This window comes from Grammomys surdaster, unplaced genomic scaffold (assembly GCF_004785775.1).
Source record: "Grammomys surdaster isolate TR1022 unplaced genomic scaffold, NIH_TR_1.0 169, whole genome shotgun sequence".
NCBI lineage: Eukaryota > Metazoa > Chordata > Mammalia > Rodentia > Muridae > Grammomys > Grammomys surdaster.
Window position 1 is genome coordinate 9737191 of NW_021604617.1, and position 27591 is coordinate 9764781.

Here is a 27591-nt window from a genome sequence, read left to right on the forward strand (position 1 = left end):
GCGGGAGCCCCGCCCTCGTCCCCCTCTCCCTCCCTCCTCCGGCTCCCCCTCCCCCACGCGCTGCCGCGGCCGCCGCAGGAGCCCAGAGCTCAAGCCGCCCGGCGACTCCCCCTCCCCCTCCCCAGCCCCGCCCCGCCCGGAGCCGGGGCTCCCGAGTCGGAGCCGAGTCTGCGCCTAGGGGTGAGTACGCGGACCCCTCCCCAGCACCCCTTACTTGGCTCCTAGGCTCTCACCCACCACCCCAAGGAAGAGGGGGAAAAAAATAAAAGCACCGGGACTCAGCTGCGCGTTCCCTCCCTTCCACCTCCTGCGGGACCCAGAGGTGCCCGGGCCCCACGGGACCCAACGGAGGCACGCTTTGTCCCCAAACCCGCACCGTCCCTGGCCAGATGTGAGTCCTCCCACCCCTGTCGGGGCTCCAGATGTGCGCCGTCCTGTGCCCCCGCCCCGCTGGAATATCCCAAGGGGTGGGACCCCTCTGTCCCGGCCCTCGAGTGCCACTCTAGTTCCACCTGCTCCGTTCAGGTGCGCGGCCCCCTGCACGGCCCTCCTCGGGTCCCAGCTACTCCCCAGCCGCCGGCGCCGCTGAAGGGAACCACCCGCCTCCGCCCCCGAGTTTTGCATTCTAGGGTCGCCAAGTCCGATGCCCTCGGTCTCTCTCTTTTTTTTTTATTCTTGTTGTTGGGGACGAAGCTGGCCTCAAACAAGGGGTCCAGGCTTGGGCAAAGGGCAGGGCTCGAGGGTGCTAGCACCAGACGAGTGGCTGCCCCAGCCCCGGTGAGGACTGATCTGCCGGCTGGAGAGGGCGGCCGGCCCGGGGAGCATGTCCTCTCCTGCGCCCCACACAGAGCAGTTCATTCATGAGCCGCCCGGGCCTGCGTTGGAGGGTGCGGTGGGGAGAAGATTCAGACCCGGATCCGGAGTAGGCAAAGGCCCTATTGAGGGGGAGGGGGCGCGCTTTGTCCCTCCCGGCCGTCTTGACCGCCTGGTGCGGACTGTCCCAAAGCTTGTCGTTGTGTTGCCCAGAAAAAAACAAGGATGCCCGGGAAGTGGGAAAGAGAGGTCAGAGGGGCTGGCTGCCCTTGGAGGTTTGTGTTGCCACCCGCCTTGGTCCCCTGATCGGAAGTCTGGCGGCCCGTTGCTCAGAGGGGCTTGGGGCTCTGCTCCCTACCTAGTACCACTCCCTGACCCTGAACCTCCTCCCGGTCTGCAGCAGTCCGGGATGAATGAGATTGTACCCAACACCTCCTGAAGAGGGGCCCACAGTCCTCTGCCTTCCAGATGATATGTGAGAGCAGGGGAAGGGGAGTGGCTGCCAGGCTCAGGTGGTGGGTATACTGGCAGCACCTTTGTCCTCCGGGGTACCAAAGGGTCTACGTCCTGGCATGTTCCAGGTAGCACATGCCGGGGCCTGCTGTTGAAGTCTTGGCCAGTGAGTGAGCGAGTAGGTGGGTGGGGATGTTTTGAGGCAGAAGATGGGTGATAAGTAGCTAAGAACCCCTTTTTGGCATCGGTACAAATTCCTTCCAAGTACAGCAGAGTAACAGAAAACCGGGTTCAAATCCTGGCTCTGCTGTTCTTGAGCTGTGCGACCTTGTCAAGTTACTTAACCAATCTGAACCTCTGTTTCTATCTAAAAGTGTGAGGAGTTATTACCACCTCCTTCCGAGGTGCGTCTTTGGGATCCAGTAGTTTAATGCAGGTAAATAGCCTGGCACTCTGCCTGACAGTTGATCGTTTATAATGGGTTCACGTCTCTGAACTTCCTGACCTATCGATCTCCTCTGGAGTCCCACCCTACCTACTGCAAGTGGGTGGGGGCACATTCTAGGACTTGGTGACAGAGTCCTTAGTATAGAGGAAGCCCCCTTCTCCTCACTGAAGAGTTCTATTGTATTCCTGTCATGAAATTATATGTTTTATTTTGGTCTTAACCAGCCTTCCTCCACTAAAACAGCCTCTTGGAGTCTATGTCTTATTAATAACAGATGATTGTGTGTTTTATTTTGTTTGAGATGAGATGTCATTTAGCCGAGGCTAGCCTTGAACTCCTAATCTTCCTGCCTCGGTCTTCCAGGTGTATACCAGAATGCTTGCCTTCAACAGCTGGTCCTTTTTTTGTGATGGTTTTTGTTTGCTTGCTTGCTTGCTTGCTTGCTTGCTTGCTTGCTTGTTTTAAGAGCTATGAACTAGAGTTTTGGTAGTTTGTGTTGTTTTGGTTTGTTTTTAATTTTATTTAATCTTTCAAGCAGCCACGGGGCTGAATTATTGTCTCGTTTTATAGGTGAAGGACTTGAGCTGGTTGAGTACCCCTTCCAGAATAAAAGCCAAATGTGTTTCACCTTATGGCCCTTGGTCCTCTACCTCTGCCTCAGAACTTGAACCCACAAACCCCACACCTGAGTCAAGGATCAGTTATGTGCAAGAAAAAAGGCAGACCTGTAGATTTAGAGCATGGCATTCTTCAGAGCTGGTGCTGACAGCCCTTAGAGCCCTGCTAGTGGACTCTCCTATTGGCAGGAGCAGCAAAATGCCTGGGCTTACCTCTGGATCTATCACAGAGTGCTGTGTGACCTTCCCCAGGTTATTTGCTGTCTCTGTGCATCAGTGGCCTGTTGGAGTTGTGAGGGGTGGCAAATAGCAACATTTACAAAGTGATTAGTGAAGTAATGCTGGGGACAGAATAAAAGTGAGGCAGGCCAGGTGTGGTGGAGTATATGTGTGTCTTGACTTGGAGCCCAGCCTAGGCTATATAGCTAGATTCTGAAGAGATGTGGAATGGGGGCCTGCCTATAGATACAATGGCTACACCTTTGCCTTTCCCAGAGTTCCACCAAAGCCAAGCAAAGCCATTGGTATTTGTTACAGATTGGAAGACTGAGGCTCAGATGGCATACTAAGAGTTAATTTCTTACGCACTGTAAGAATCCAAAGAAGCCCTGAACTCTACAAGGAAAATAAACAAGCAAGCAAAAAATAACTTCTAACCTATAACAGAGTTTTTGTTAGTGAAATGCCAACCTTGATTTGGTTAAGCTAAAGTCCTCATTTCTATACATTACCAACTTCTAGTATCCAACTAGAGAAATGCTCTCCCAGCTGGCTGAGTCTGATAGGGAGAACCTTCGCCTGCTTCAACTATCCCCAGGCATGCTGCCCTCCGCTCGGCTCCCCAGTGCTAGGCTGGATTTGAAGGCAGTTGCCCTGGATGACACAGCCCAGCAACCCCACCCCTAAAGAGCTCGAAGTCACCCTGTCAACTAGCAAAGCCACGGCCCGACTCCACCTCTCACCTGCCCTGTGACCTTCCTGGGCTCCACCCCCTTCTCTGTGTCCCTATTTCCTTCCTGTGGATGGGTGATCTGGGTGTGCCTTGCTTGCCTTGGGTGCAGGGGAGGATCTGTGCAGTTCTATCCTGGGGAGCTCTCACCCACTGTAACAGAACCACATCTTGTAGAAGCTCCCAGAGTGTCCCATCTTCCTTCAGAGTAGAGAAGACAGGAGCGGGAGGATGACATTAAAAGAGTTTGGACAGTGGGTGGGAACAGGCACCGAAGTTCCTGGAGTTCAGAGAAGTTAGGACTGGGGATGTAGCATGTTTGGTAACGTGCTTAGCATGCGGGCAGCCCTCGTTTGGCTTTCCAGCACTTGGGAAGTAGAGATAGGATTTAAGGTCATCCACAGCTTCATAGCAAGACTATAGCCCGTCTGCAGTACGGGAGACTTTGTATCAAAGGGGGAATAAAAAGGTGGGGGAGGAAGGGCTAATCAGAGCCTCCCTCCCCAAAATACCTATACCCACCTTTGACCTGTCCTGGCGCCTCAGCGTCTGTGTATCTTAATTTATACACTGAGACACAGACAGACAGACAGACAGACAGACACACACACACTCCTCCATTCAGAGACCACAGGTCCCTTTATTTCTGCACACTGTCATGTAGTTATCTAGCACCCTATTCAGACAGACACACATATGACCACATTTACATATCTGAACATATGTGTGGACTGCTCTTGTATTCACTGGCCCAAGAACAAATAATAAACATTTTATTTATGAAACTTCAGTATTTACAAAGGATCTTAAGTTGGAGATCGGTCTAGGCTCCGTAAAGAGACTTGGTGAGAGACAGAGACAGTGCCGGGTTCCGGACTGTGGATACATTTTTACCTCTCTGTGATTCTTTGTTACAAATTAGAAGAGTGGGGCCCAGCTACATCTTCATCTGTTCTAGGCCTGTCAGCAAAGCGCCCCTGTTCTGAGAAGGGTCCCAGCTTAGGTAGAAGCTGTTTTAGGTTTGCATTCCAGCTTCCATCATTTTACTGGTAGTGAGACCTTGTGAGAAAGTACTTAACCTTTCTCAGCCCTGTATTCACATCTTTAGTGACAGTGATACAACTCACAAGACGTTTGAGGGTTAAATGCAGCCATGTATGTTATTCTTTTGTTTTAAAAGATTTGATATTTATTTTATGTGTAGGAGTGTTTTGCTTGTATGTGTCTGTGTACCATGTGGGTGCAGTACCAGCAGAGGCCAGAGAGGGTATCAGAGCTGGAGTTAACAGATGTTAGCGGCCTACCCTGGGAATTGAACCCTTGTTGTCTTCAAGAGAAGCCAGCGCTGTCGTCTGCTGAGCTAGGGCTGGAGACCCATATATTGTTATTCTTAAAACAATGGACACTAGATAACTAGTACTTGCTACAATGATTAAACCCATGTGTTTTTAAAGGCAACTTTGGACCGGAAAGAGGAGCCTGTAGAACACATGCCGGGAGTTATTTTCTGCTCTGTCCTGAACCAGCCTTTGCAGAGACTCCTTTGGACCAAGAGAAACACACAAACAATGCTCATGTCCTCCTAGAGAGCGCCTAGCTCCTGCCCTGTGTGATTGAATGTTTGAATGGGATGAGGGTACTCCAGGGCTGCTAGGACACCCTAGGGGGCTGAGGGACAGACAGTGGTTTCCAACTTGCTAGTCATCTCTTCTAGATTTGTTGTTCTCTCTCTTTGTCTGATTGCCTTTCTTCCCTTGGGACCCTCCCCCAGGCAGACCGTCCATGTTGTCAGCAGAAGGGGCCCCCAGGGGCCCCTGAGTAGGGCCAGGGGGAGCTATGCTGCTGTTGTAACTGTCTCTGCTGCAGTCACACTTTCTCCAGCCTGGGAACCTCCTCAGGGCCCTGCTCAGCTTTGTCCCCAAGCACTTCCAGAGCCCAGGGCTCCAACTGACTTTCCCTTCCCTCCTCTCCTGCCCTTCATCCACTCAGAGCACAAAGGCTGTGGCAGGGCACCAGGCAGGCACCGGGCAAGACAGTAGTACAGTGGTTGCTGGGGGCCTTTAGAGGCCTCGCCCACTCTTCCCTCTCTTTTGCCAATGGAAAAGCTGGCTGAAGGGCACAGCATTCCCAGCCTGCTCTGCTCTGTAGACAGAAGCACAGCATTCTGGGAGTTGTAGTCCTTACACCCCTCTGTTTCCCCTTGTACAGCTAGTTGAAGAGAAGGGAGGAAAGCTGGGTTGGAAATGTGGTGGAGAAAAGCAGATGTGGCTGGGGCCGTCGTGGTGACATAGACCCTGACGGTTGGCTCTTTTACCTGCCTTCCAGCCCATTGGTCGCTCCGAGGATACAGGAGCAGCTCTGATGCTGAACATCTGTTTAGAAGGTGGTTGTGTGGAGGAGGTTAACAGAATTAAAAACTCTAAGCGCATTTGATCATTCTGGTTTTCTTTTCATATTTTTCGCTTGAACTTAGCCAAAAGGCAGAGGAGTCTCCCCCCGCCCCTTTAATTCTTCATTCATTTATTATGATTACAGAGATTGAATTTAGGGCCTCTTCTGAGAAGAGCAGAATGTTGGCTCTGGATTCTTATTCTCTGGCATAGGGTCAGGCCTCTACCCATCATTTTAAAATGTATCTCTATCGCTTTATATGTATGAGTTTTTATCTGCATGCATGCATGCATGCATGCATACATACATATGTGTGTGTACCACATGCATGCCTAGTGCCTGCAGAGTTCAAAAGAAGGCATTGTATTCCCTGGAAACTGAAATTATGATGTGAGTCTCCATGTGGGTGCTAGGAACCCAACCCAAGCTCTCTAGAAGAGCAACAAAGCTCTTAACCTCTGAACACCTCTCCAGTGCCCACCCCACCTCACTTCTGCTTAGGAGAGATTCTCTGTAAGTTGGGGGTGAAGCTGTTCTCCCCATTAGGATCAGGGTGTGCTGCGCTAACCTAGGGTAGAATCACAGCCAGAGGGCCATGAAGTAAATCCGTGTGATACGCTCGTCTCTTCTCTAGGCTCTTATGTCTCACGAGCAGAGTTTCTACCCACTGAGGCAGCTGGTCAGCCCTCCCTGTACCCATCTTGCTAGGCCAGGGTGGGGAAGGGATGAACCCCGCTGACTGACTTGCCCTCTGCCCAGGAGGACCATGCGGCAGTAGCAGCCATGCTGCCGTTCTTGCTGGCCACACTGGGCACCGCGGCCCTCAACAGCAGCAACCCGAAGGACTACTGCTACAGTGCCCGTATCCGCAGCACTGTCCTACAGGGCCTGCCCTTTGGGGGAGTCCCTACCGTGCTGGCTCTGGACTTCATGTGCTTCCTTGTGAGTGATCCCAAACTGTCCCCCACCTGGGCCCCAGACATCCCCTGCAAATATCCTCCACCTCGGACCCCAGCCCACCTCCTCAGACCTAACCAAGAAAGAGGGATTGTCACTTTCTAACTACTGACCGTTCATCTAAGCCAGGGTCCTTGCTTTTAAGTTAAGTTCTGACCCCTTTGTTCCTGACCCCTGGCTGCACACAGCTGTTCCACTTGCTCCCCCTTTGCCCTCAGGCCCTCCTGTTCTTATTCTCTATCCTCCGGAAGGTGGCTTGGGACTACGGGCGGCTGGCCTTGGTGACAGATGCAGACAGGTAAGAAAGAGCCCGGGTCTGTCTCCCTTCGCTCTGCACACAAAAATTGCGTTCCACGATGCCTTCAGGGAACACCAGCCTTCTCCCCTCCCCTCTGTTGGGGGATGGAGAGGGACTAGTAGACCCTAGGCCAACATGGGATGGTGTGAGGACCTTTAGTCAGGCCTCTGTCCCACACTGGTCCCCAGGGATTCTCATCCGTCACACCTAATCCTTTCTGTTCTCTGTCCCCAGGCGTCGCCGGCAGGAGAGAGAGCGAGTGGAACAGGAATAGTATGTGGGGCACCAGCCCCCTCATCCACACTAAACCTGCTCTCTTTTTTCTTCTTTTTCATGCTTCTTCTCTTCTCCTCACTCCGGGTGCTGGTTTTCTCTTTTGCAGTTCTCTCCTCTGCAGACTCATGTTTCAGATTAACGCAGGCGCGGTGTGCTTTGCAGCGCAGGGGCCTCCTCAGCTTGTCTCTGCCCTTCCCGGTTCAGTTCCTCCTCTTAGGCTCCCTGCCTAAGAAAATCCCCTCTTGTATACCCCTGCGTTCTTAGCCTTCACTGGCAGGGCCGAGGGACCGTCCTCCGGGAACTCCCTAGACAATCCAGCACAGTGATGCAGAGACAAGATCGGGTGTCACCGACAGCTTCCCATCCCCTAACAGCTAGTTCTTCATATTTCAGGGTTTCTTGCTCCGTCGGAGGCCTGGCCTGGGCTTTGCCCAAGGAGCCCCCCATTTGTGGCCTTTTTGACTCCTTGTGGTCTCTGTCCGTAGGACTGGAATTGGAGCTGTGGCAGCTAGTGGCTCAGGGAAACCGAGGGGAGGGTCCTGCCCAAGAGACATCTTCCAGTTTTGCCACCCTCATTGGTTCTTCTGGTCCCTGCTTTCCTTCACTTCCCTTTTGCTTTGGGGGGGGGGGGGGGTAATAGTGTTTCTGTTGCCTACCTCCCACTCCCCCTGCTGGTCATCTTTGGAACTGCAGGGACCTCTAACATTCTTGCTTCTTTATTCTGGGCAGTGATGAAGACACCCTCTCTAATAAGGCCCACCAACAGTGACCCCTCAAGTAGACATGTTCGAGGGAGGAATGGGTAGGGGGAGATCACTCTTGCTTCAGCCTCTGCGCTTTCTGTGCCTTCTTTAGTCCCTCTGGGTGCTCATAGCTGGTCCTCTGAGGCCCGCACTCCCCCCGCTCACCTTCTTCTGCTCTGTCTCCCCACCCCCAGTGTGGCATCAGCTATGCATGGGGACAGTCATGACCGGTATGAACGACTCACCTCTGTCTCCAGCTCTGTCGACTTTGACCAAAGGGACAATGTGAGTGTCCTCCCGATTTCCTTGGGTACACTGCCGTAAGGTCAAGGACATTAGTGTGGACTCTCAGCAGAGGGAGTGACTTGCTAAGGCTCAGAGTACATCAGTAGGCCTGGAGCTCTTGCAGCACAGGCCTGGAGCCTCTAACGTTTGTCAGTTCCAGACTGTGTCTGCCACAGTCGAGTTTGATGCCCACCTCCACTATTGACGAAAACTCCTTTTTTCTTTGAACGTGGCTTTAGAAACCATGAGCCTCAAAGGTCTGTGCAGTAAAACTTAGACACCATTGATTATAACGCCCTTTTTCTTTGATGTGGTTTTAGAAACTGTAATAAGCCTTGAGGGTTTAATGCAGTAAGACTTAGACACTGTCGTGCTATACAGAGCTTGCCGTCTGGCATCCGTGCACATAGGGACCTGGTGTCTTGCCGGCGGGTTAATGCTGACTGAGCAGCCCCTTCAGACATGACAGGCCACAACAGTCCCCAGACCTCTTTCCATCAGATCAGGTGCACAGAATGCTAATCCTCACAGTCTGGGGTGGCCCTGGTCAGTCTCGTTTGGGCTGGGGCTCCTGCAGCAGCCTTAGCAGAGATAGGCGTCAGCTTCCTGAGACTCACAGGGTATGTGGCAAGCTACAGGGATCGTCCCTGCCAGACAGGTGTCCAGATGGCCCCCAGACTTGAATGGAGCTCAGGTAACCAGTCCTGCATCTCGGTCAGAAGGCACATTCTCACATCCTGTACTAGACATGGACCTTCTCTTGGTAGAAGGTAGGGTGGGCCCTCTTTCTAAGCAGGACTGAGAGGAGGACAGGGAGAGATCTGTGGCCCAGGGACCCTTGATTTTGGTCCCCCCAAGGTGGACTGGGAGACAGGCTGGAGCTTAGGCAGCGTAGCAAACTTCTCTGTTCTTGTAAGTCATGATTGTTTATTTTTAAATATTTTTACTTTGTGCATGCGTGTACGTGTGTGTGTGTGTGTGTGTGTGTGTGCTCATGTGCTTGTGCACTCCCACTCACCCATATACAAGAAGCACGTGTGTGAGATCAGAGGACCACTTACAGGATCTGGTCGTCAACCTTGGCAACAAGTACCTTTGCCTTTGCTGAGTAACCCATCTTATCAGCCCTATTTTTTAAATTTAATTAATTTATTTATGTAAGTTTGTGGATATGTTTCCCATACATGCACATATGAATGTGGATATGTGTACATTGTATGTGTGGAGGTCAGAGGACGACTTTCAGAAACTGACTCTCTCCTTCCACCATGTGGGTCCCTAGACTTGAACTCGGGTCACCAGGTTTTGCTGCAAGCACCTTTACCTTCTGAGCCATCCTGCAAGCCCGCAAACTCTCATTATTAGATCCCAGTACCTTCCTTGAACCCCATCCCCATCTGGCCCATAGAACCTCAGGGTTTTGAAGTTATCTTCATCTCCAGATTTGTGTGTGTGTGTGTGTGTGTGTGCATGCACGTGTACACGCATGCGTGTGCACACATGTATATAGGTACATGGAAAGAACAGCAGTCACATTTGACTGTTGTTCCTCAGGTAGTAACCTTGGTTTTTTTTTTTGGTTTGTTTTGTGTTTATTTACTCACCGTGATGCACATGCATACTTGTGCACACACTAAGCTGTGTATCTGGAGGACAGAAGACAGCTTGGGCAAGCCATTTCTCTCCTCCCACCATGTTAGATTCCAGAGATCAAGCTCCAGTTATCAGACTTGGCAGCAGGGACTTTTATGAGCCATCTGGACAGGCCCACTTGGTTTTTCAAGACGGGGTCTTTAACTGGGACCTATGGCTTCCTAGTAGGATAACCTGTCTGTCCAATGAACCCCAGAGATCCATCTGTCTCTGCCTCCCCTGGACTGGGAGTGTGCACCACCACACCCTGTTTTTGTTTTCTGTAAGACCCAGGGATTGAACTCTGGTCTTTTTGCTTGCAAGGCAAGCACTTTACGGACTGAGCTATCCCCCTCTTCCCCACTCATGAGATAGAGACCAAGGTATCACTCATACTAGGCAGATGCTCTCCCAGACACATCTGTGGTGGTCCTGGGGTGGGTATAGGAGCTGTGTCCTCGTGATGACAGGCTGGAGGTGATTCTGAGAACCTGATGGGTGGAGATAAAGGAAGTGGAGTCAGGTTGTTAGGCTGGGATCTCCAGTTCTGTTCCCTCTGTTTCCCCAGGGCTTCTGTTCCTGGCTGACAGCCATCTTCAGGATAAAGTAAGTGAATGGTCTGCACACTCTAACGAGAAAGAGACAGAAACCTCAACACCTGTCACCTCCCTCCAAAACTGAGGCCAGCAGCTTTGAGGGCCTTAGGGCTCCTAGCATCACAGTACCCTATGCCCTACTCCAAGAGGCCAGGCAATGGGGGCCCAGCCTCTGCTGAACCCCCCGAATGCTTATTCTGACCCACCATCTCCTCTGTGACACCCTGCACAAGATCAGCCGTGCCTGGTCTACCAGCCCTGGCCACAGCTTGATTGAGACCAGAGTCCAGAGCCCCCACCTCAGCCTCTGTGCAGCCAGTAGGTGGGGGCACCAGGCAGGCTGGAAGCAGCCAGGCAGCCGCAGGCAGGAGTCAGCAGCCAGCAGGCAGAACTCAGGAGGTCCAGCCAGAGTCCACAGGCAGACAGTGAGCGCTGAGAAAGGCAGAGAGCTGGGACAGGTCAGCACTGGGCCCTAACCATGCTCTGGGCCCTTGACCATGGGTGCTCAGCCCTGGTGGCCTTAAGGCCCTAGAAGGAGCTGCTGCCCACGTCCCAACCTCCTCCCAAAACATCCCTCCTTCTTGCCCCTCCCATTTCTGTCTTCCATCTTGCTGTCTTTTCATCTCCATTCCCAATCTTGCTTTCTCTTCTCTTGCTCTTCTTTTTGCTAAAACTTGGATTCGTCCTCCTCCTCTTCTTCCTCCTCCTTTTCCTCTCCCTCCTCTTCCTCTTTCATTTCTTCTTCCTCCTCCTCCTCCTTTTCCTTTTCCTGCTCCTCCTCCTCTCCTTCCCCTTCTTTTCCCTTCTCCCTTCCTCCCAGGAAATCGGGATGGGAAGTCTGTCTCAACCCCATTGCTGCCCCATCAGCAGGGCTGACTAGGGTGACTGGGGGTGGGACAGGCCGGTTCCAGTCTTCCGTCTGCTGTTCTTAACCAGCATCTTCTGTCTGCCTCTGGTGGGCTACAGGGACGATGAGATCCGGGACAAGTGTGGGGGCGACGCTGTGCACTACCTGTCCTTCCAAAGACACATCATTGGGTTGCTGGTCGTCGTGGGCGTCCTCTCCGTAGGCATCGTGCTGCCTGTCAACTTCTCAGGGGACCTGCTAGGTCAGTGAGGGCCAGGCGGCTGGAGTAGAAGGGGCAGAGGGCGTCCGTTCTGACCCCCCCCCTCCACCATCCCCTTCTCCTTCCCGCCTTCCAGAGAACAATGCCTACAGCTTCGGGAGAACCACCATTGCCAACTTGAAATCAGGGTGAGTCTGGGCAGTTCTGCAGTAGGCTGGGGTCTAGAGGGAGAAGCAAGAGACAGGAGGCTGCAAAGACAGATGGACACAGCTGAGGTAGACCCTGCTGATGCAGTGACCCATGTGTCCTGTGCTTCCCACAGGAATAACCTCCTCTGGCTGCATACCTCCTTCGCCTTCCTGTACCTGCTGCTCACGGTCTACAGCATGCGGAGACACACCTCTAAGATGCGCTACAAGGAAGACGATCTGGTGAGGAAGTGCAGCCCTCAGGGTGGCCGCCGTAAAGTTGGGGCTACCCAGATTCCCTCCTACGCACACACGGGATAAGGATGCCTCTTCAGAGGTCCTGGGCAGGCCATGCCTGTCCCTTCTCATGCTGAGCATGACCCTGGGGAAATGACTGTGGCTGGTGGTAGAGTCAGTCAGATGATTGTATTGTTATCTCACTTGATGAGGATGGTAGAAATATTCCTTGAGCTTCTACAGCTGTTTACCCAGCCTGGACCAAATGCTAGTCACTGTGCAAGGTCCTCAAGGTTCTGAGTGTCCACCCACCTAGTGACTCCTGAGACCCCCTCAAAGAACAGCCACCTCATGGCTCTTCCATTTGGCTTCTATTATAAACCCTCCGCTGAGGCCTGACCGGTTCCTAAGGCCTGCTCCATCCCCTAGCCTCTGCCTGTATCCTCTGGCTCTTCTAGAGCCCGCCCACAGGAAGACAAGCCCGCTTCCCTCTTTCCCAGGTCAAGCGGACTCTTTTCATCAATGGAATCTCCAAATATGCAGAGTCAGAAAAAATCAAGAAACATTTTGAGTGAGTAAACGGCCCATCCCACCTCAGGCCTGTAGACCCTTACCTGTCCCTTAGCCCCAAGAACATCTTGGCACCCCTGGACCCATACTCAGCCGTGGGAGGCCCAGTCTGAGGGGAGCGGATCAAGGAGGACCTCTCACATGCCAAGCCGGGCTGGTCTCCCACTTTCACTGAGTGACAGCCAGCCCCTTGGAGAATTGGAGAGGGCTGAGGAGGTCACTCAGGATACAGCCCATGTTTAGCATGTACAAGGCCTTGGGTTTGATCCCGAGCACTTTCAAAAACTAATAATAATAATTAGCAAATGAAAGAAATAGGAGGGACTCCTGAAGAGTGCCGCCCGTGACATTTGTTTCATCCTCTGCCTTGGACTGGGTCATGGGTGGTTGGCCCAGGGTCCTGAGGTGGCAGCTTCCTCAAAATTACCAGCAGCACTTACTTGGTGCATATACAGATGTTGTGGGAAAGCTATGGACTGTGGTGGCATCTTTTAGCGTCTCTGGCTCTGCAGTTCAGGTATCTGGGTACTGAGTCCATGGGGTAGAGAGTAAAGAGCTGCCAGGTGTGGTGGCTCACACCTTTAATCCTAATACGTGGGAGTCAAAGGCAAGTGGATCTCTGTGAGTTCAAGGCCAGCCTGTTCTATAAGAGAGGTTCAGGGTAGCCAGAGTGACATAGGGAGATGGACGGTGTGCACACAGAATTAGAGGTCCTGCTGTGGAGACACGGGGACACGGACGGTGTGCACACAGAATTAGAGGTCCTGCTGTAGAGACACGGGAGACGGACGGTGTGCACACAGAATTAGAGGTCCTGCTGTGGAGACATGGGGAGACGGATGGTGTGCACACAGAATTAGAGATCCTGCTGTAGAGACACGGGAGATGGATGGTGTGCACACAGAATTAGAGGTCCTGCTGTAGAGACACTGCACACAGAATTAGAGGTCCTGCTGTAGAGACACTGCACACAGAATTAGAGGTCCTGCATACTTCGATTCGTTTATTGCCAAACTCTCTGAGTTACTATAGCAGAAGACGAATGAAAAGTCACCCAGGCTCAAGGGTCACATAGAGGTCAACTGTAGGAGCTAGTCAACAGTCTCAACTGAGATTGGTCCAAGTCAATCCGTGACCCAGATTAGGAACCAGCCAGTGGGTATGACAAGGGACAAGTCAGTCCATGACCCAGATTAGGAACCAGCCAGTGGATATGACAAGGGACAAGTTAATCCATGACCCAGATTAGGAATCAGCCAGTGGTCATGTCAAGGGACATTACTGGTCTGAATCGAAGCTCAAGGTTCAGATGGATTCGGGGTTTATTCTTTCTTTTCTCTTTTTGAGTTTTACTTGTTTTTATTTTATGTGTATGGGTGTTTGACTATGTATGCCTGTGTACCATGTAGATGTGGTACCTGTGATGCCAGAAGACAGATGATGTGGCTGTGAGTGGCCGTGTGGGTGTTAGGGATCAAGTCTGGTCCTCTGGAAGGACATCCCTCCAGCCCCAGGTTTATTCTTTTTTTTTTTTTTTTTTTGGTTTTTCGAGGCAGGGTTTCTCTGTGTAGTTCTGGCTGTCCTGGAACTCACTCTGTAGACCAGGCTGGCCTCGAACTCAGAAATCCGCCTGTCTCTGCCTCCCAAGTGCTGGGATTAAAGGCGTGCGCCACCACCGCCCGGCAAACTATTTATTTATTTATTTATTTTAATGTAAGTACACTGTAGCTGTCTTCAGACACCCCACAAGAGGGCATCAGATCTCATTGCAGATGGTTGTGAGCCACCATGTGGTTGCTGGGATTTGAACTCAGGACCTCTGGAAGAGCAGTCAGTGCTCTTAACCACTGAGCCATCTCACCAGCCCCTCCCCAGGTTTACTCTTGAGGTCCAGGTCTGCTGCTATTGGTCCAAATCAGCGTTCGGTCATTGTCCTGGAGCAGGTCACTTTGTCATCCCGTCAGCCGTTGTATCTCAGCAGGATCAGAGGCAGTATCTGGTCAGGTCACATTCCAGAGCTGTGTCACAGGGATCTGGAGCTAAACACTGATAACTGATGGGTGGGTGCTTACGCATGTGACATACACATATTGAACATCTTCTGCATGTAGGCATAGATATTTTAGAAGCAAGTCCTGCCCTCATACAGCTTACAAAACAGGCTGAGGGAATGACTTGGAGTTCAAGCTTACATCAGCGTAAGGGCACACTAGGTTGAGAGGGGGACTAGTGTGTGCTCAGGGTCGAGTGACATTTTGTCCAGTTGGACAGTTACCAGCTTCCATTGACATGTCCTGATGCAGACCTCTAGTGACCTGCTCTGGGCAAGGGCTCAGTATAACAGCAGTAAACAAACCAGATATCTTCCTTCCCTTAGTCCTAGGAGTCAGAGGATCTCACCTTGTGGGGGTGCTAAGGTGCCGTCCTGAGTGAGGAAGGGGGATGTGTGACAGGGAACCTCACATTAGAACACATTAGAGCGGAGGAGTGTACCCTCCCGGTCAGCTCTGTGATGTGCTGTGGGAGACAAACGGTCAGGCTGGTGCTTCAGGGTTAGTTCTAATTTTGTTTAAGAAAATAGCCTGTGGTTAAAACTCTGTGGTACTCACTCGAAAAGCAGGTGTCAAGAGGATCTGGTCTTCGTTTAGACCCTGGGGCTTTGAGGTGAGTGGGATGAAGTCAGCCTTTCATCCATGGCACTGACTGTGCTGAGCGCTTACTGTGGGCAGGCTGTTACAGAGGAGGACTCGTGTGAGGATTAGCAGCCAGCCCTTGTCCACACTGAGCTCTGGAGCAGACATCAGTGCTCAGAGGCTCCTGGTCCAGGTTTAGGGACCTTGTGGAGTAGAGAACCACCCCAAAAGAAGGAGACTTAGCTTTAAAGGATTTGCCCTTAATCCCGTGTGAGGGTGAGAACGTAACCTCCCAAAGAGGAAGTTCAAAGAGCCATGACGGGTAGAGCTGTGGCCACCTGGCAAGTTCATTTTCAAGGACCCTGGGCCACCTTCGACTTTCTAAATTCTCATGAGTTTGCGTCATTCGTCTTGCTGTTGAGGAACTTTATCATACATGTCTCAAATACTTGGTGGCCTCTCATTAAATTTTAATACAACATCAAAAAGATGGGAACTCAGTTGAGATTAAGGACTGGGTCAGGTTGCAGTCGGATGGGAAGGGCACTGCTAGGTGGATCAGCATTGTTGTGAATGCTCCCCGGAGCCAGTGCCAGCGAGGCCGGGCAGCCAGCCCTATCAGTCTGTCTTTCAGGGGTCGAGGGTGAAGGTCAGCCCTGGGTCTGGGTCATGGCCAGGGTTAGAGATCTGCTCCAGGATCAGTGTCTTCTTGTTGTTGGGCCAAGATTGGTTGGCGTAAATCCAAAGTCAAGGCCAAGTGTTAGATCCGGACCAGGACTTCTGGGAACAGGGCAAAGAAAACAGCCTGTAACTAGAAACAGTTTCTGTGCACCTCAAGTTTACAGCCCTGGACAAGAATCAGACCACAGCCTTGGCCTCCCTAGCCCCACACAGCAGTACCCTCACACAGCTGGGCTCTCAGCACCTGCTGCCTTCACACAGGCCCCATGTATACCTGCACCCAGTCCCCACTCCTAGTGTAAGGACTTCAAAGCTCCATTCTTGAGCACTGTAGGCTGAGGGTGGGTAAGCTGGGATGTTGAAATGCTGGCGTTCTGGATGGGAGTGAGGGCAGGCGTGTGGATGGGGCCCTGCAGGGCATGACAGCTGCCTGTGTTTCAGGGAGGCCTACCCCAACTGCACAGTTCTGGAAGCCCGGCCCTGTTACAACGTGGCTCGTCTCATGTTCCTTGACGCCGAGAGGTACCGGGTTGGGGACAGGGAGGGTGCCACCCAGGGTCCTCTGCTCGTCGTGGAGGGGCTCTTGGCCTCCTTGTAGGAACAGGGCCTCCCTGTCAGGTGGTTTGGGGGCATTTTGAATATGACTAGACCTTGGGAGTCTCTGTTGCTTCCAAGGCCTGGAGCTTAGCGTACGTTGCAAGAGGGGAAGGTCTGTGGTCCCCACCTAGTTAAGGACTTAACCCTCTTTAGCTACAGTATGAGAAATTTATGGCAGGCTACAAGAACTGGCTCTCCAGAAATGGGCAAGGAGACCCTTGGATGGAACTGTGGCTGAGCCGAACAGGCTAAACAAGCCCACTAACAGGACAGCCCCTGCCCTTGGGGACTGAGCTAAAGCAAGCTTTCTTAAGTCTTATCCACCCCCAAGCCCTCTGCACCTGAGAAAATTTTACATGACATCAGGCCTGTAGGCACATAAATAGAAATACAAGCCGAACATTAAAGAGAATAAATCATAAGATTTCTCTTAGACAGGTAGTGGCGCACACCTTTAGTCCCAGCACTCAGAGGCAGGCGGATCTCTGAGTCTGAGGCCAGCCTGATCTACAGATTGAGTTCCAGGGCAGCCAAGGCTACACAGAGGAAACACTGTCTCACCCCCATCCCTCAGAAGAAAAGAAAGAAATTTTTAAAAATTCCTAGGACTGGCAGGCTGGCGGGCTGGCTGAGTTGGCAAAGAACTTGCCCTGAGGAGCAAGGACCTAGGGTTATTCCCCAGCACCCATGTAAAAGTCTCATGTGTCATGGCACACACTTGTGACCACTGTGCTGGCGAAACACAGGCAAGAGACCCTACATCAAAGGAGGTGGGTACCCAGAATGAGGATAGTACCTGAGTTACCCTCTGGCCTCCCCAAATATGTATGCGTGCATGCACACACACTCATTTTTAAAGCATTCCTTAGTCCTCATACAATCTTAATAATCTTATTATTAATAATAATCATATTATTATTAATTATTATTATTATTATTATTATATGAAAAGACCTGGCTGGGAAAAATGGGTCAGTGCCTGCAGCATTTGTCATAGAAGAGTAAGGACCTGTGTTGGAGTCTCCAACTCTTGCGTACAGGGTAATCTCCATGTACAGCTAGAACCCTGGTGTGCTGGGGGCAGAGACAGGCAATCCCTGAGACTTATTTGGTCTGGCCAGATTTATGAGCTCCAGATTCACTGAGAAACCTTGCCTCAAAAACTAAGATGCAGTGACATGGTGACCCACTGGGAGGCAGAGACAGTCAGCTCTGACTTAAGGCCAGCCTGGTTTACATAGTGAGTTCCAAGATAGCCAGGGCTGTGCAGAAAGACTCTGTTTCAAACACAAAACCAAACAAACAAAATGTAACTTGTAGAACAATCAAGGGACACATCCCACGTCAACCTCTTGTTCCCATGTATACATATACACACACATATACATTTGCACACGTACATGAACATGTATACGCCGAGGAACACACATAGCACAAAGATGAGAGCGTACTCCTAAGGTGGATGGATGTGTTTGTCATACACAATACCAAAGAGAAATGACATTAGGAAAATATTAACCCTTTGTTTTCCACAGTTAAACCATCATTTTCTACAAGAACAAAAAGCTTTGTATGTATGGCAGAATCACTACAGCTCATTAACACAGTCTTGACCCTGAACCAGACCGTTTCTGGCAACAGTTGCGGGCTTGGTGGCGTAGGCCACGCAAACCAGGCATACTGTGTTCAGAACCAAGCTGCCGTGGAGTTGCTTGCTGCAATACAGGCAAGGTCTGCTAGAAGTATCTCAGGTTCCTGATGTGTTTCTGTTGAGTTAATCCGTGGTGGTTGCATTTTCAGAAACATTTGACCGTGGCCTGATTCTTCCAATACCCTCACATCCAGTTATGTGATCCCACATTGTGGCCCCACAGTTTAAGAAGCTTTGGGTTTCTTTGTGACCCCCAGCCCCCAAGATTAGTTCCTTCCCTTACCTCCCAGCCAGTCCCAGACACTAAGCAGTGGGTGACTACTGGCCCCCGATCCCACAGGAAGAAGGCTGAGCGGGGGAAACTCTACTTCACGAACCTGCAGAGCAAAGAAAATGTACCCGCCATGATCAACCCCAAACCATGCGGCCACCTCTGCTGCTGTGTGGTTCGAGGCTGCGAACAGGTACCGTGTGGGCTGGCTGCTGAGTGGCCGGAGTCCCTGGCAAGGCTGGGGAGGTCTGGGCAGGTTTCAGTAGACATGGATGCCCCAGGGTAGTCACAGCCCCTACCTCAGGACAAATGTGGTAGACAGTTAGACCCACAGGTAAAGAGACTCCTAGAGAAAGAAGGCATGGGTCCCATCCCAGCAAGCCTCCAACTGCCTCCAGAGTCCATAAAACCCCAAATCTTTCTTTAAATATTATCTTTATGTGGGGAGGGTGTACCGTGGGGCATATATGGAAGTCAGAGAGCAGCTTGTGATAGTTCTCTCCACCCCGTGGATTCTGTAGCTCAACTCTGGTCATCAGAGTTTGGTGGCAAGCTCCTTTTATTCACTGAGCCATCTTGTCAGCCCTTGAAGCCCCTGTTCTCACTGTTTGGTCTGTCCTGTTTGTGATAACTTTTAAACCCATAGATTAGGCAAGCATAGCAGGGGGCAGGGGGCTGGGGTGTCGTTCAGTGCTGGCTTAGCATATACAAGGCCATGGGTTTGATCCCCAGTACCATGTAAATCAGCCATGGCACATGTCTGTAATCCCAACACTCAGGAGGCACAGGCAGGAAGTTCAGGGTCATACTCCGCCTTTTTTTTTTTTTTAAGATTTATTTATTCATTTTATGTATGTGAGTACACTGTAGCTGTCTTCAGACACACCAGAAGAGGGCATAGGATCCTATTACAGATAGTTGTGAGCCACTATGTGGGTGCTGGGAATTAAACTCAGGACCTCTGGAAGAGTAGCTAGTGCTCTTAACCACTGAGCCACCTCTTCAGTCCTCTCCACTTTCTTTTTGGGGAGGGGAGTGTCAAGACAGGGTTTCTCTGTGTAGCCCTGGCTGTCCTGGAACTCACTCTGTAGACCAGGCTTCAAGAGAGTTTCTTCGAACTCAGAAATCCACCTGCCTCTGCCTCCCAAGTGCTGGGATTAAAGGCGTGCGCCACCACCGCCCTCCACTTTTAATAAGTTCATTAGTTACCCTGCTCCTTGGCTTCCCATTGTGCCCACCTTGTGAGATCAGAACAAGGACAGAGTGACTCATACATACGAGACAGCGTCAGGGAGCATGGACTGATCCTGGCTGAGGCTGTGGGTGCCCCCCAGCTCTGAGCAGAGCCCCTGGCCCTGCCACCTGCAGGTGGAGGCCATCGAGTACTACACCAAGCTGGAGCAGAGGCTGAAGGAAGACTACAGGCGGGAGAAGGAGAAGGTGAACGAGAAGCCTCTGGGAATGGCCTTTGTCACCTTCCACAATGAAACCATCACGGCCATGTGAGCTCCCCCCCACACACTGTCGCCCCCCCCACCCTCACCCTCTCACGGGGCCCTGTAGTCCCCGCTAGGGACCCCAGTTGGGACTGAAGTAATAAGTACCTGTTTCCCTAGCATCCTAAAGGACTTCAACGTGTGCAAATGCCAGGGCTGTGCCTGCCGTGGGGAGCCGCGCGCCTCCTCCTGCAGTGAGGCGCTGCATATCTCCAACTGGACTGTGACCTATGCCCCCGACCCTCAGAACATCTACTGGTGAGCCGCTGGGGTGGGACGGGGCTGCTTACAGAATGAGGGGCGGGTTCCCGGAAGGTTCCACGATCTTCAGAGCGAGCGGCCCCTCCTCCACCTCCCCAGGGAGCACCTCTTGAGCGGGGGGGGGGGGGGGGGGGGGCGGGGGGGGGGGGGCGGGGCTGCTTACAAACTGAAGGGCGGTTCCCTGGAAGATTCCAATGTCTTCAGAGCGACTCCTCCCCCGCCTCCCCAGGGAGCACCTCTCCATCCGAGGCTTCATCTGGTGGCTGCGCTGCCTGGTCATCAATGTGGTCCTCTTCATTCTGCTCTTCTTCCTCACCACCCCGGCCATCATCATCACCACCATGGACAAGTTCAACGTCACCAAGCCTGTGGAGTACCTCAATGTGAGGCCCATGCCTGCCCAGCCCTCCAGGATATGCCCCGAGCATCAGTGCCAGGCGGCATCCCTCCCCCTCATCCCTAGCATAGTTCTCTGATTCTGGGTGCTCCAGCCTAGCTCCTTTGGGGTGCTTCGGCATGAAGCTCCAGGCCGCCCAGATGACAGTAGGTTGCACCCACGGCCGCTTGGCCTCCTCTACCCTCCTGCTGTGTTGAGAGTATGTTTCTTTGAAGCTCAGTCCTCAGGAACACAGTAGATACGATGCAGACCCCAGTCCAAACCAAATCCCCGCCGCTCTCTAGCTGACCACACTGTCACGTCCGTGCTTCCTCAGTTGACGGATTGGAGAAATGAGCCAGTGTCATGGTCATGAGGTTTAGCATGTAGAACATGCACAAGTGCTTGGCACACAGTAGGTGTGCGGCACATGCTCACTGTCAACATCATTCGCCTAGGAAGTCGTTCTCACAACCCCAGCCTCTGCCCTCACCCGGCCCTCCAGAAGTTGTGAACTTGTAGACCCACCCACCTGCCCGTCTGTGCTTGACACTCCCTGTCCCCTACAGAATCCCATCATCACCCAGTTTTTCCCTACGCTGCTTCTGTGGTGCTTCTCGGCTCTCCTCCCCACCATTGTCTACTACTCTGCCTTCTTTGAAGCTCACTGGACACGGTGAGCTACCCACACTCCACCCACCGGGTCTCGGGGCAGCCCTTTGGTCTGAAGGTTCCCTGCCCGGGGCCCTGTCCTCTCCCCTAGAGAAGTCCCCACCACCCAGAGGAGCCTCCCGGGGCACTGTTCCAGTGTGGGTCGGCCTGCTGTGACCTCTGCCTGTGCTCTGCCACTACCCTCCTAGCTCCGGGGAGAACAGGACCACCATGCACAAGTGCTACACCTTCCTAATCTTCATGGTGCTGCTTCTGCCCTCCCTGGGGCTGAGCAGGTAAGCGCCAGGGGACCGAGTGGGAGCCGGGGTGGGTGCTCATGATAAGAAGAGAGCTACCGGACCAGAAGCCTACCTGTCCCAGGCTTCCCCAGAGGCTCGTGGCAGACCCTCTGCACAGGTGCCCTGCCCCATGCCGGCTCCCGTCCTTCTTCCTACAGCCTAGACCTCTTCTTCCGCTGGCTCTTTGACAAGAAATTCCTGGCTGAAGCAGCTATTCGGTTTGAGTGAGTGATGAGGACACTTGGGGAAAGAGAAAAATAACAAGGGTGGATGTCACCAAGCTTCCAGCTGTGAGGGGTGGGGTTAACATCATGAGTGTCCTGGGTTATCCAAAAGTTGGCCCTCGGGGTATTGGGTACTTGGATGAAACGAGTGTTGGGGCTCGTGATCAGGAGTGCACCTGAACAGCTGAGCACATGTTCAAGCTAGATTTAAGTCTTCAGAGCTCACATTTGGGGGTTCTATAGGGACCCAGGCCCCTATTCTAGGACTGCTGTAGGAGTCTTGAATTTCTCCAAGGAGATGGGAGAAGTATTTGTAGTGGGAACTTGGTCGTTATCTGGAGGTGACTTGGGGACTCCCAGAGTGTCCCTGAGGGTCACTAGAACTCATACCTCTGTCTACTGAGGTCTCTTAGACTGACCACTGAGTAGCCAGCTCTGGGCTCAGCTGAGGATGCTAATGTGGCAGTCCCCGTTAGGGACTAGCTTGGATGCATACTGTGGCTCTCATAGTCTCAGGCTCCAGGCTCTTGCTGGAGTTGTCTGTGACTGTCTTGGACTTAGGAACTCTCTGGTTCTTGTCATTCTGCCCCCCCCACACACACACACACACACACACTCACACACGAAAGATACCTCAGGGTTTCTGAAGCTGTTGGGGAGGGAGTCTGAGGCTCTCCTGTAGGAGAGCCAGAGTCAGAATTTTCTGTGGAGGTCTCAGCAGTTATTTGCTGCACACGCTGGTGACCTTTTATGGCCTTGAACTCTCAGCTTGGATGTTTTCAGGGCATGCCGTCTAGGTAGGTCTCTGAGCTGGCTGGTATTCAGGGTATGCATCTGGGCTGGCTTTGTTATTTTGATATTCTGGGATTCACACTGTGGAAGGACTAGGGCATAGGTATTGGGAGTCTAAGCCGGGAGTCTTTATGTAGAGGAGGCAACAGAGGGTGAGAGCATGGGGTGCTGTCATGCTAGCAGTGGGCAGACAGCTACCAGGTCACCCCAAGGGTGCAGTGCTGGAGCACCTGCTGCCCGCAGGTGTGTGTTCCTGCCCGACAACGGCGCTTTCTTCGTGAACTACGTCATTGCCTCAGCCTTTATCGGTAACGCCATGGACCTGCTGCGCATCCCAGGCCTACTCATGTACATGATCCGGCTCTGCCTGGCGCGCTCCGCCGCTGAAAGACGCAACGTGAAGCGGGTATGGCCGCCTAGGGCAGCGGCAACACGCACAGCGCCCTCTGGTGGCCTAACCAGAAACAGCAGCAGTCAGGCTCGGGTGGTGGGCATAAGGATGCTGGGACTTAGGGACTTTAGTTCCCATCTGAAGCCTCAGTTTCCCCACACATATAGCTATGGGTGGACATAGGTGTGTAAGAGATCCTTGAGTTCGGAGAGCATAGTGTTACGTGCTTGGAGTTGGGAGAGGTGTAGCTCCCTTGATCTAGGGTCCCTCTGCCCTCATTCCACAAGAGGGCGCTGGAGAACCCGTCCCCTAGTCCGCTCAACTTTTGCCCCCACCTGCCCATGTCCCATCACTGCCCTGCCTGGCTTCCCTCTCAGCCACAGCCCCCTCCTCCCACCTGCTTCGCTGTCCCATGCACCACCCCCACATTAGGTCCCTCACTCCCAATGGCTTCATCCCCAGCCCTAGAGCTCCTGGCCACCTCCTGCCTGCCCTGCATTCCTGCAGCCTATCCCCTCCACCCTGAGCCACCCTCCTGCCCATGTCCCCCCCAGCATCAGGCCTACGAGTTCCAGTTTGGCGCAGCCTACGCTTGGATGATGTGCGTCTTCACGGTGGTCATGACCTACAGTATCACCTGCCCCATCATCGTGCCCTTCGGTAGGCACCGCCGCGCCGGGACCTGGGCCCTGCTCGGGGGAACCCAGGGCCTCACCCGCTCCACTCTAGTAAGGCAGGCCACCCTGATTGGACAGGGCCCCGGCTGGGAGACCGGTCCCTCGGGCCTCCCGCCTGGTTCCTGGCTCAGTCTAGGGCTAGGCCTTGGGGAAGATGGGGAAAGCAGTTCTGTCAAGATTCGGCCCACCTGACATGCCTGGTCTCTGAGTCAAGCCACCCACCTCCGCAGTATTTCCTGGCATTGAGGCCTTTCTTTGGGTGTACATGAACATACCTCCCTCTGAGTTGTTAGACACATATACACACATTCCTATACCAACAAATACACTTGTACACACGTTTCAGAATTTAAGAAAATCCCTTGGCTTCCAGAGTGGGCTAGGTCCTTGTACCTCGTAGACATGTCCCAGTGCAGGCAAGCCATGTAACTTGGGCAGGTCTCTCGTCCTCTTAGAAGGTGTTCAGCTAAGTGTCTCATGGACCACCACCCCTCCATAGCCTCTACGTTCCCCAGTAACATCCTAACTCTGTACCCACCCTCTGTGGCTGTAGAAGGCTCCAGACTCTCAAACTAACCTCCTCGCCCTTGTTTAAAGCTCCCTCGGCTTCGGGAAGTAGAACCTGCCCTTTAGTTTACACTCAACTATTTAGGGACGGGGTGGAAGAAAAACGTAAGATGGGTTTCAAAGGCTTCTCGCTCAAATGAATGGCTCTCTGGTGGTCGTCATGGGGGAAGGGGGGCTGCCGGGATGAAGGAACTGATGAGGGAGAAGCTGCAGCTTCCAGCTATGGTAGGACGAGGAGCACTGCCCTGTCCTGGAGCTGAGGGAGGGACAGGACAGGAGCAGAGACCGGCCCCTCAGCTATCTCAGAAGGCCAGGACAGCCCGTGGTCGACACACAAGGCCTGTGGGCGCTGATTCCGAGGTCAGGGCCATTGGCTTTCCTCAGGGCTCATGTACATGCTGCTGAAACACCTGGTAGACAGGTACAATCTCTACTATGCCTACTTGCCGGCCAAACTGGACAAGAAGATCCACTCGGGGGCTGTGAACCAGGTGGTGGCTGCACCCATCCTCTGCCTCTTCTGGCTTCTCTTCTTCTCCACCATGCGCACGGGTGAGGGCCACCATCCCGCTCGGGTCAGGTGGCAGGGACAGAAGGGTAGAGAATGCCAAGAAGGGTCTCTGTGAGGTTGTGTGGATGGGATGAAGGAATCGGAGGTAGTGAGCCCCTTGGAGGAGGAGGCGGTGACCCCGTTGTCCTTCCCACCCCAGGGTTCCTAGCCCCCACATCTATGTTCACCTTCGTTGTTCTGGTAATCACCATCGTCATCTGTCTCTGCCACGTCTGCTTCGGACACTTCAAATACCTCAGTGCCCACAACTACAAGGTATGGGGCAGGAGAGAGGTAGAGTGTGGGTAACCACAGACGTTTTCTGGGGGCGAGGGGCGGGGTGGTGAGGGTGTTGGGCCATGATCGGGGCTAAAGACAGGAATGTATCCTCCCCTCTCCCTGGACCCCTTAAAGATTGAACACACAGAGACAGATGCCGTGAGCTCCAGAAGTAATGGACGGCCCCCGACTGCTGGCGCTGTCCCCAAATCTGCGGTGAGTGCCTTACTCCGCAGCCTGGGGTCGGGGGGTGGGGTGGGGGGGTGGGGATGGGGCTTTGACCTGCAGAGACTAAATCCGGGTAGCCCTCCACAAAAGCCAGCCTATACCAGATCTCATGACAGTGGATACCAGAATGGAAAAGACTTGGTTTCCTCTTACCCACTGTGTCCCCTGGGGCACTGCCCACTTTGTTGCCCGCCCCACCTACCCACCCATAATGGACAGCTAGTCACCTTACCCCTATTCCTTTTCCTTCAGAAATACATCGCTCAGGTGCTGCAGGACTCAGAGGGAGACGGGGACGGGGACGGGGCTCCTGGGAGCTCAGGCGATGAGCCCCCATCGTCCTCCTCCCAAGACGAGGAGTTGCTGATGCCACCTGACGGCCTCACGGACACAGACTTCCAGTCATGCGAGGACAGCCTCATAGAGAATGAGATTCACCAGTAAGGGGAGGGAGGGGCCCTGGAGGCCACGCCCTGCCCCTCCCCCCACCCCCATGGACACTAAAAAAAAAACAAAACGCTAATAATTTATTAGAACTAAAGCCCCCTCCTCCTACCCTATCCCCTGCTTTCATTAAGGTATTTAAACCTGGGGATTTTGCCACTCTCCCCATCCGTGGAGGGAGAGAGGGAGCCCCCCCCCCCCAACCTCAGTGAGAACAGCCCCGAGCAGGCCCCGGGGCAAAAGAGGGGTATGGAGGGAATTCCCCCAGATCAGCCTCACCACCCAGTAGTGGCCAGGAAAGGGTTAATGAGAGCCAAGGTGGGTACCCGGAGCCATGGCTGGAGGCCTGGGGAAAAACCAGAGGGAGCAGCCCCCGGTCTCTTTCCTCCCCTTCACCGCCCCTGGATCTGGGCCTCCAGGGACCTGGAACCTGCAGCCCTCTGGGATGCAGGAGAAGGAAGAGGTGCACAGTGGGAGGAAAGAGTCGGGCCTGAGCCAGGGGTTGACCCCGGGGGGCGGGGGGCATGGCTGACACTGGAAAATGGGGTTTTGCACTGGGTTTGTTGTTTTTTTTGTTTTTGTTTTCCTTTAAAATAAAAACAAAAGCTGTGAGTTTGTGTCTGATTGGAGGTCCACCCTGGAACCTCATCCTCTGTCCTCCCAGAAGGACCGTTTGCAGTCCCGGAGTGAGCTTCAGCTGTATTAAAGAGGGGTGTTCAGGAAGAGCCTCTGTGCTCGGTCACCTCATACCAGCCCTCTGCTCTGAACACCCCAAGAATTCCTAAGACGCAAAGGTCAGGAGAGAAAAGCTGTAAAAATCTCTGCTCCGCCGGGCGGTGGTGGCGCGCGCCTTTAATCCCAGCACTTGGGAGGCAGAGGCAGGCGGATTTCTAAGTTCGAGGACAGCCTGGTCTACAGAGTGAGTTCCAGGACAGCCAGGACTACACAGAGAAACCCTGTCTCGAAAAAAAAAAAAAAAATCGTTGCTCCGTGTGGGCTTAGAAAACGGGCCCTGCCTAGCACCTCAAGGTGGCCTTCCTCAACCCCGTACATTCCCAGGGCTCTCCATTCTCCAGCCATCCCAGCTCTTCTCAAGACCCTCAACTCACCTCGAAGCGCTTTTCTACAGTCCATTCAGCAAGGGCACAGCCATGTGTATACCCACAATACATTGTGTGCAGCAGGAGCCAGAAAGCCTCTGGAGTTGTTTCCTTAGTCAAATGAAGATAAAGCCAGCCCCACATACCATTCCCTGACCTCCGTTGACCAGTTTCTCATCCTGTCTGTTTGAGTCGGGGTTTTTCTGTGTAGTCATGGCTATCCTGGAACTCACTATCTCAAAGAGAGATTCATCACCCTCTGCCTCCCAAGTGCTGGATTAAAGGCATGTGCCACCACCGCCTGGGGAATTTTCAATCTTTCAACATACAGAAAATGAGAAAATAAGCTGTAGGCTTCCCAGAGAGAGGAGTCCAGGAGAAAAAAAAAATTACAGGTGGGGCTGGAAAGATGACTCAGAGGTTAAGAGCATTGCTCTTCCAATAGGCTCTGAGTTCAATTCCCAGCAACCGCATGGTGGCTCACAACCATCTGTAGTGGGATCTGATGCCCTCTTCTGGTATGTGTGAAGACAGCTACAGTGGGCTCATACATGAAATAAATAATTCTTTAAAAAAAAAAAAAAACAACAACAACTATAGGCACCAAAAAGCCAGCAGAGACAGCAAAAGGGCAGCCAGTACAGGGCACAAAGACCCCAGTGAAAATGTCACCAGGGACAGAAGCGAGGTCCCTCCCTAGCAGTGGTGATGCCATCTGCACCACAAATACACAGACACTTTGAGCCAGTGCTCAGAGCAACTGACTGTGGCCAGGCCAGTTCCCAGATGGGCAGAAACTGAGGAGCCAGGAGCAAGCATTTTCTTCAGTACTGGTAAGCATATTCTCTCTATGGGTGAGCAGGCCTTACCTTACCACACCTTACCTGGAAAATCCTATTGTCT

The 27591-nt window shown here is 52.9% G+C and overlaps 1 protein-coding gene across 1 annotated transcript; it reads left to right on the forward strand.

Moving 5' to 3' along the window:
- Nucleotides 1-66: 66 nt before the first annotated feature.
- Tmem63b (transmembrane protein 63B) lies at nt 67-26200 on the forward strand. The gene is made up of 24 exons (XM_028766533.1): nt 67-180; nt 6431-6613; nt 6847-6926; nt 7161-7199; nt 8140-8230; nt 10431-10468; nt 11425-11567; nt 11662-11713; nt 11848-11956; nt 12451-12521; nt 16276-16356; nt 18423-18546; nt 19722-19855; nt 19970-20107; nt 20340-20493; nt 21056-21162; nt 21347-21433; nt 21595-21660; nt 22696-22858; nt 23398-23503; nt 24472-24639; nt 24798-24913; nt 25052-25132; nt 25397-26200. The coding sequence occupies exons 2-24, from the start codon at nt 6455-6457 to the stop codon at nt 25586-25588; spliced, it is 2499 nt and encodes an 832-aa protein (XP_028622366.1). The 5' UTR covers nt 67-180; nt 6431-6454; the 3' UTR covers nt 25589-26200.
- Nucleotides 26201-27591: the final 1391 nt, after the last annotated feature.

Excerpts from the sequence above, each read along its gene's own strand:
- Tmem63b (XM_028766533.1), top strand. The coding sequence starts at position 6,455 with ATGCTGCCGTTCTTGCTGGCCACACTGGGCACCGCGGCCCTCAACAGC. Across the intron at positions 7,200-8,139 it reads GAGCGAGTGGAACAGGAATA|TGTGGCATCAGCTATGCATG; the intron begins GTATGTGGGGCA and ends CCCCACCCCCAG. Across the intron at positions 11,957-12,450 it reads GCTACAAGGAAGACGATCTG|GTCAAGCGGACTCTTTTCAT; the intron begins GTGAGGAAGTGC and ends CCTCTTTCCCAG.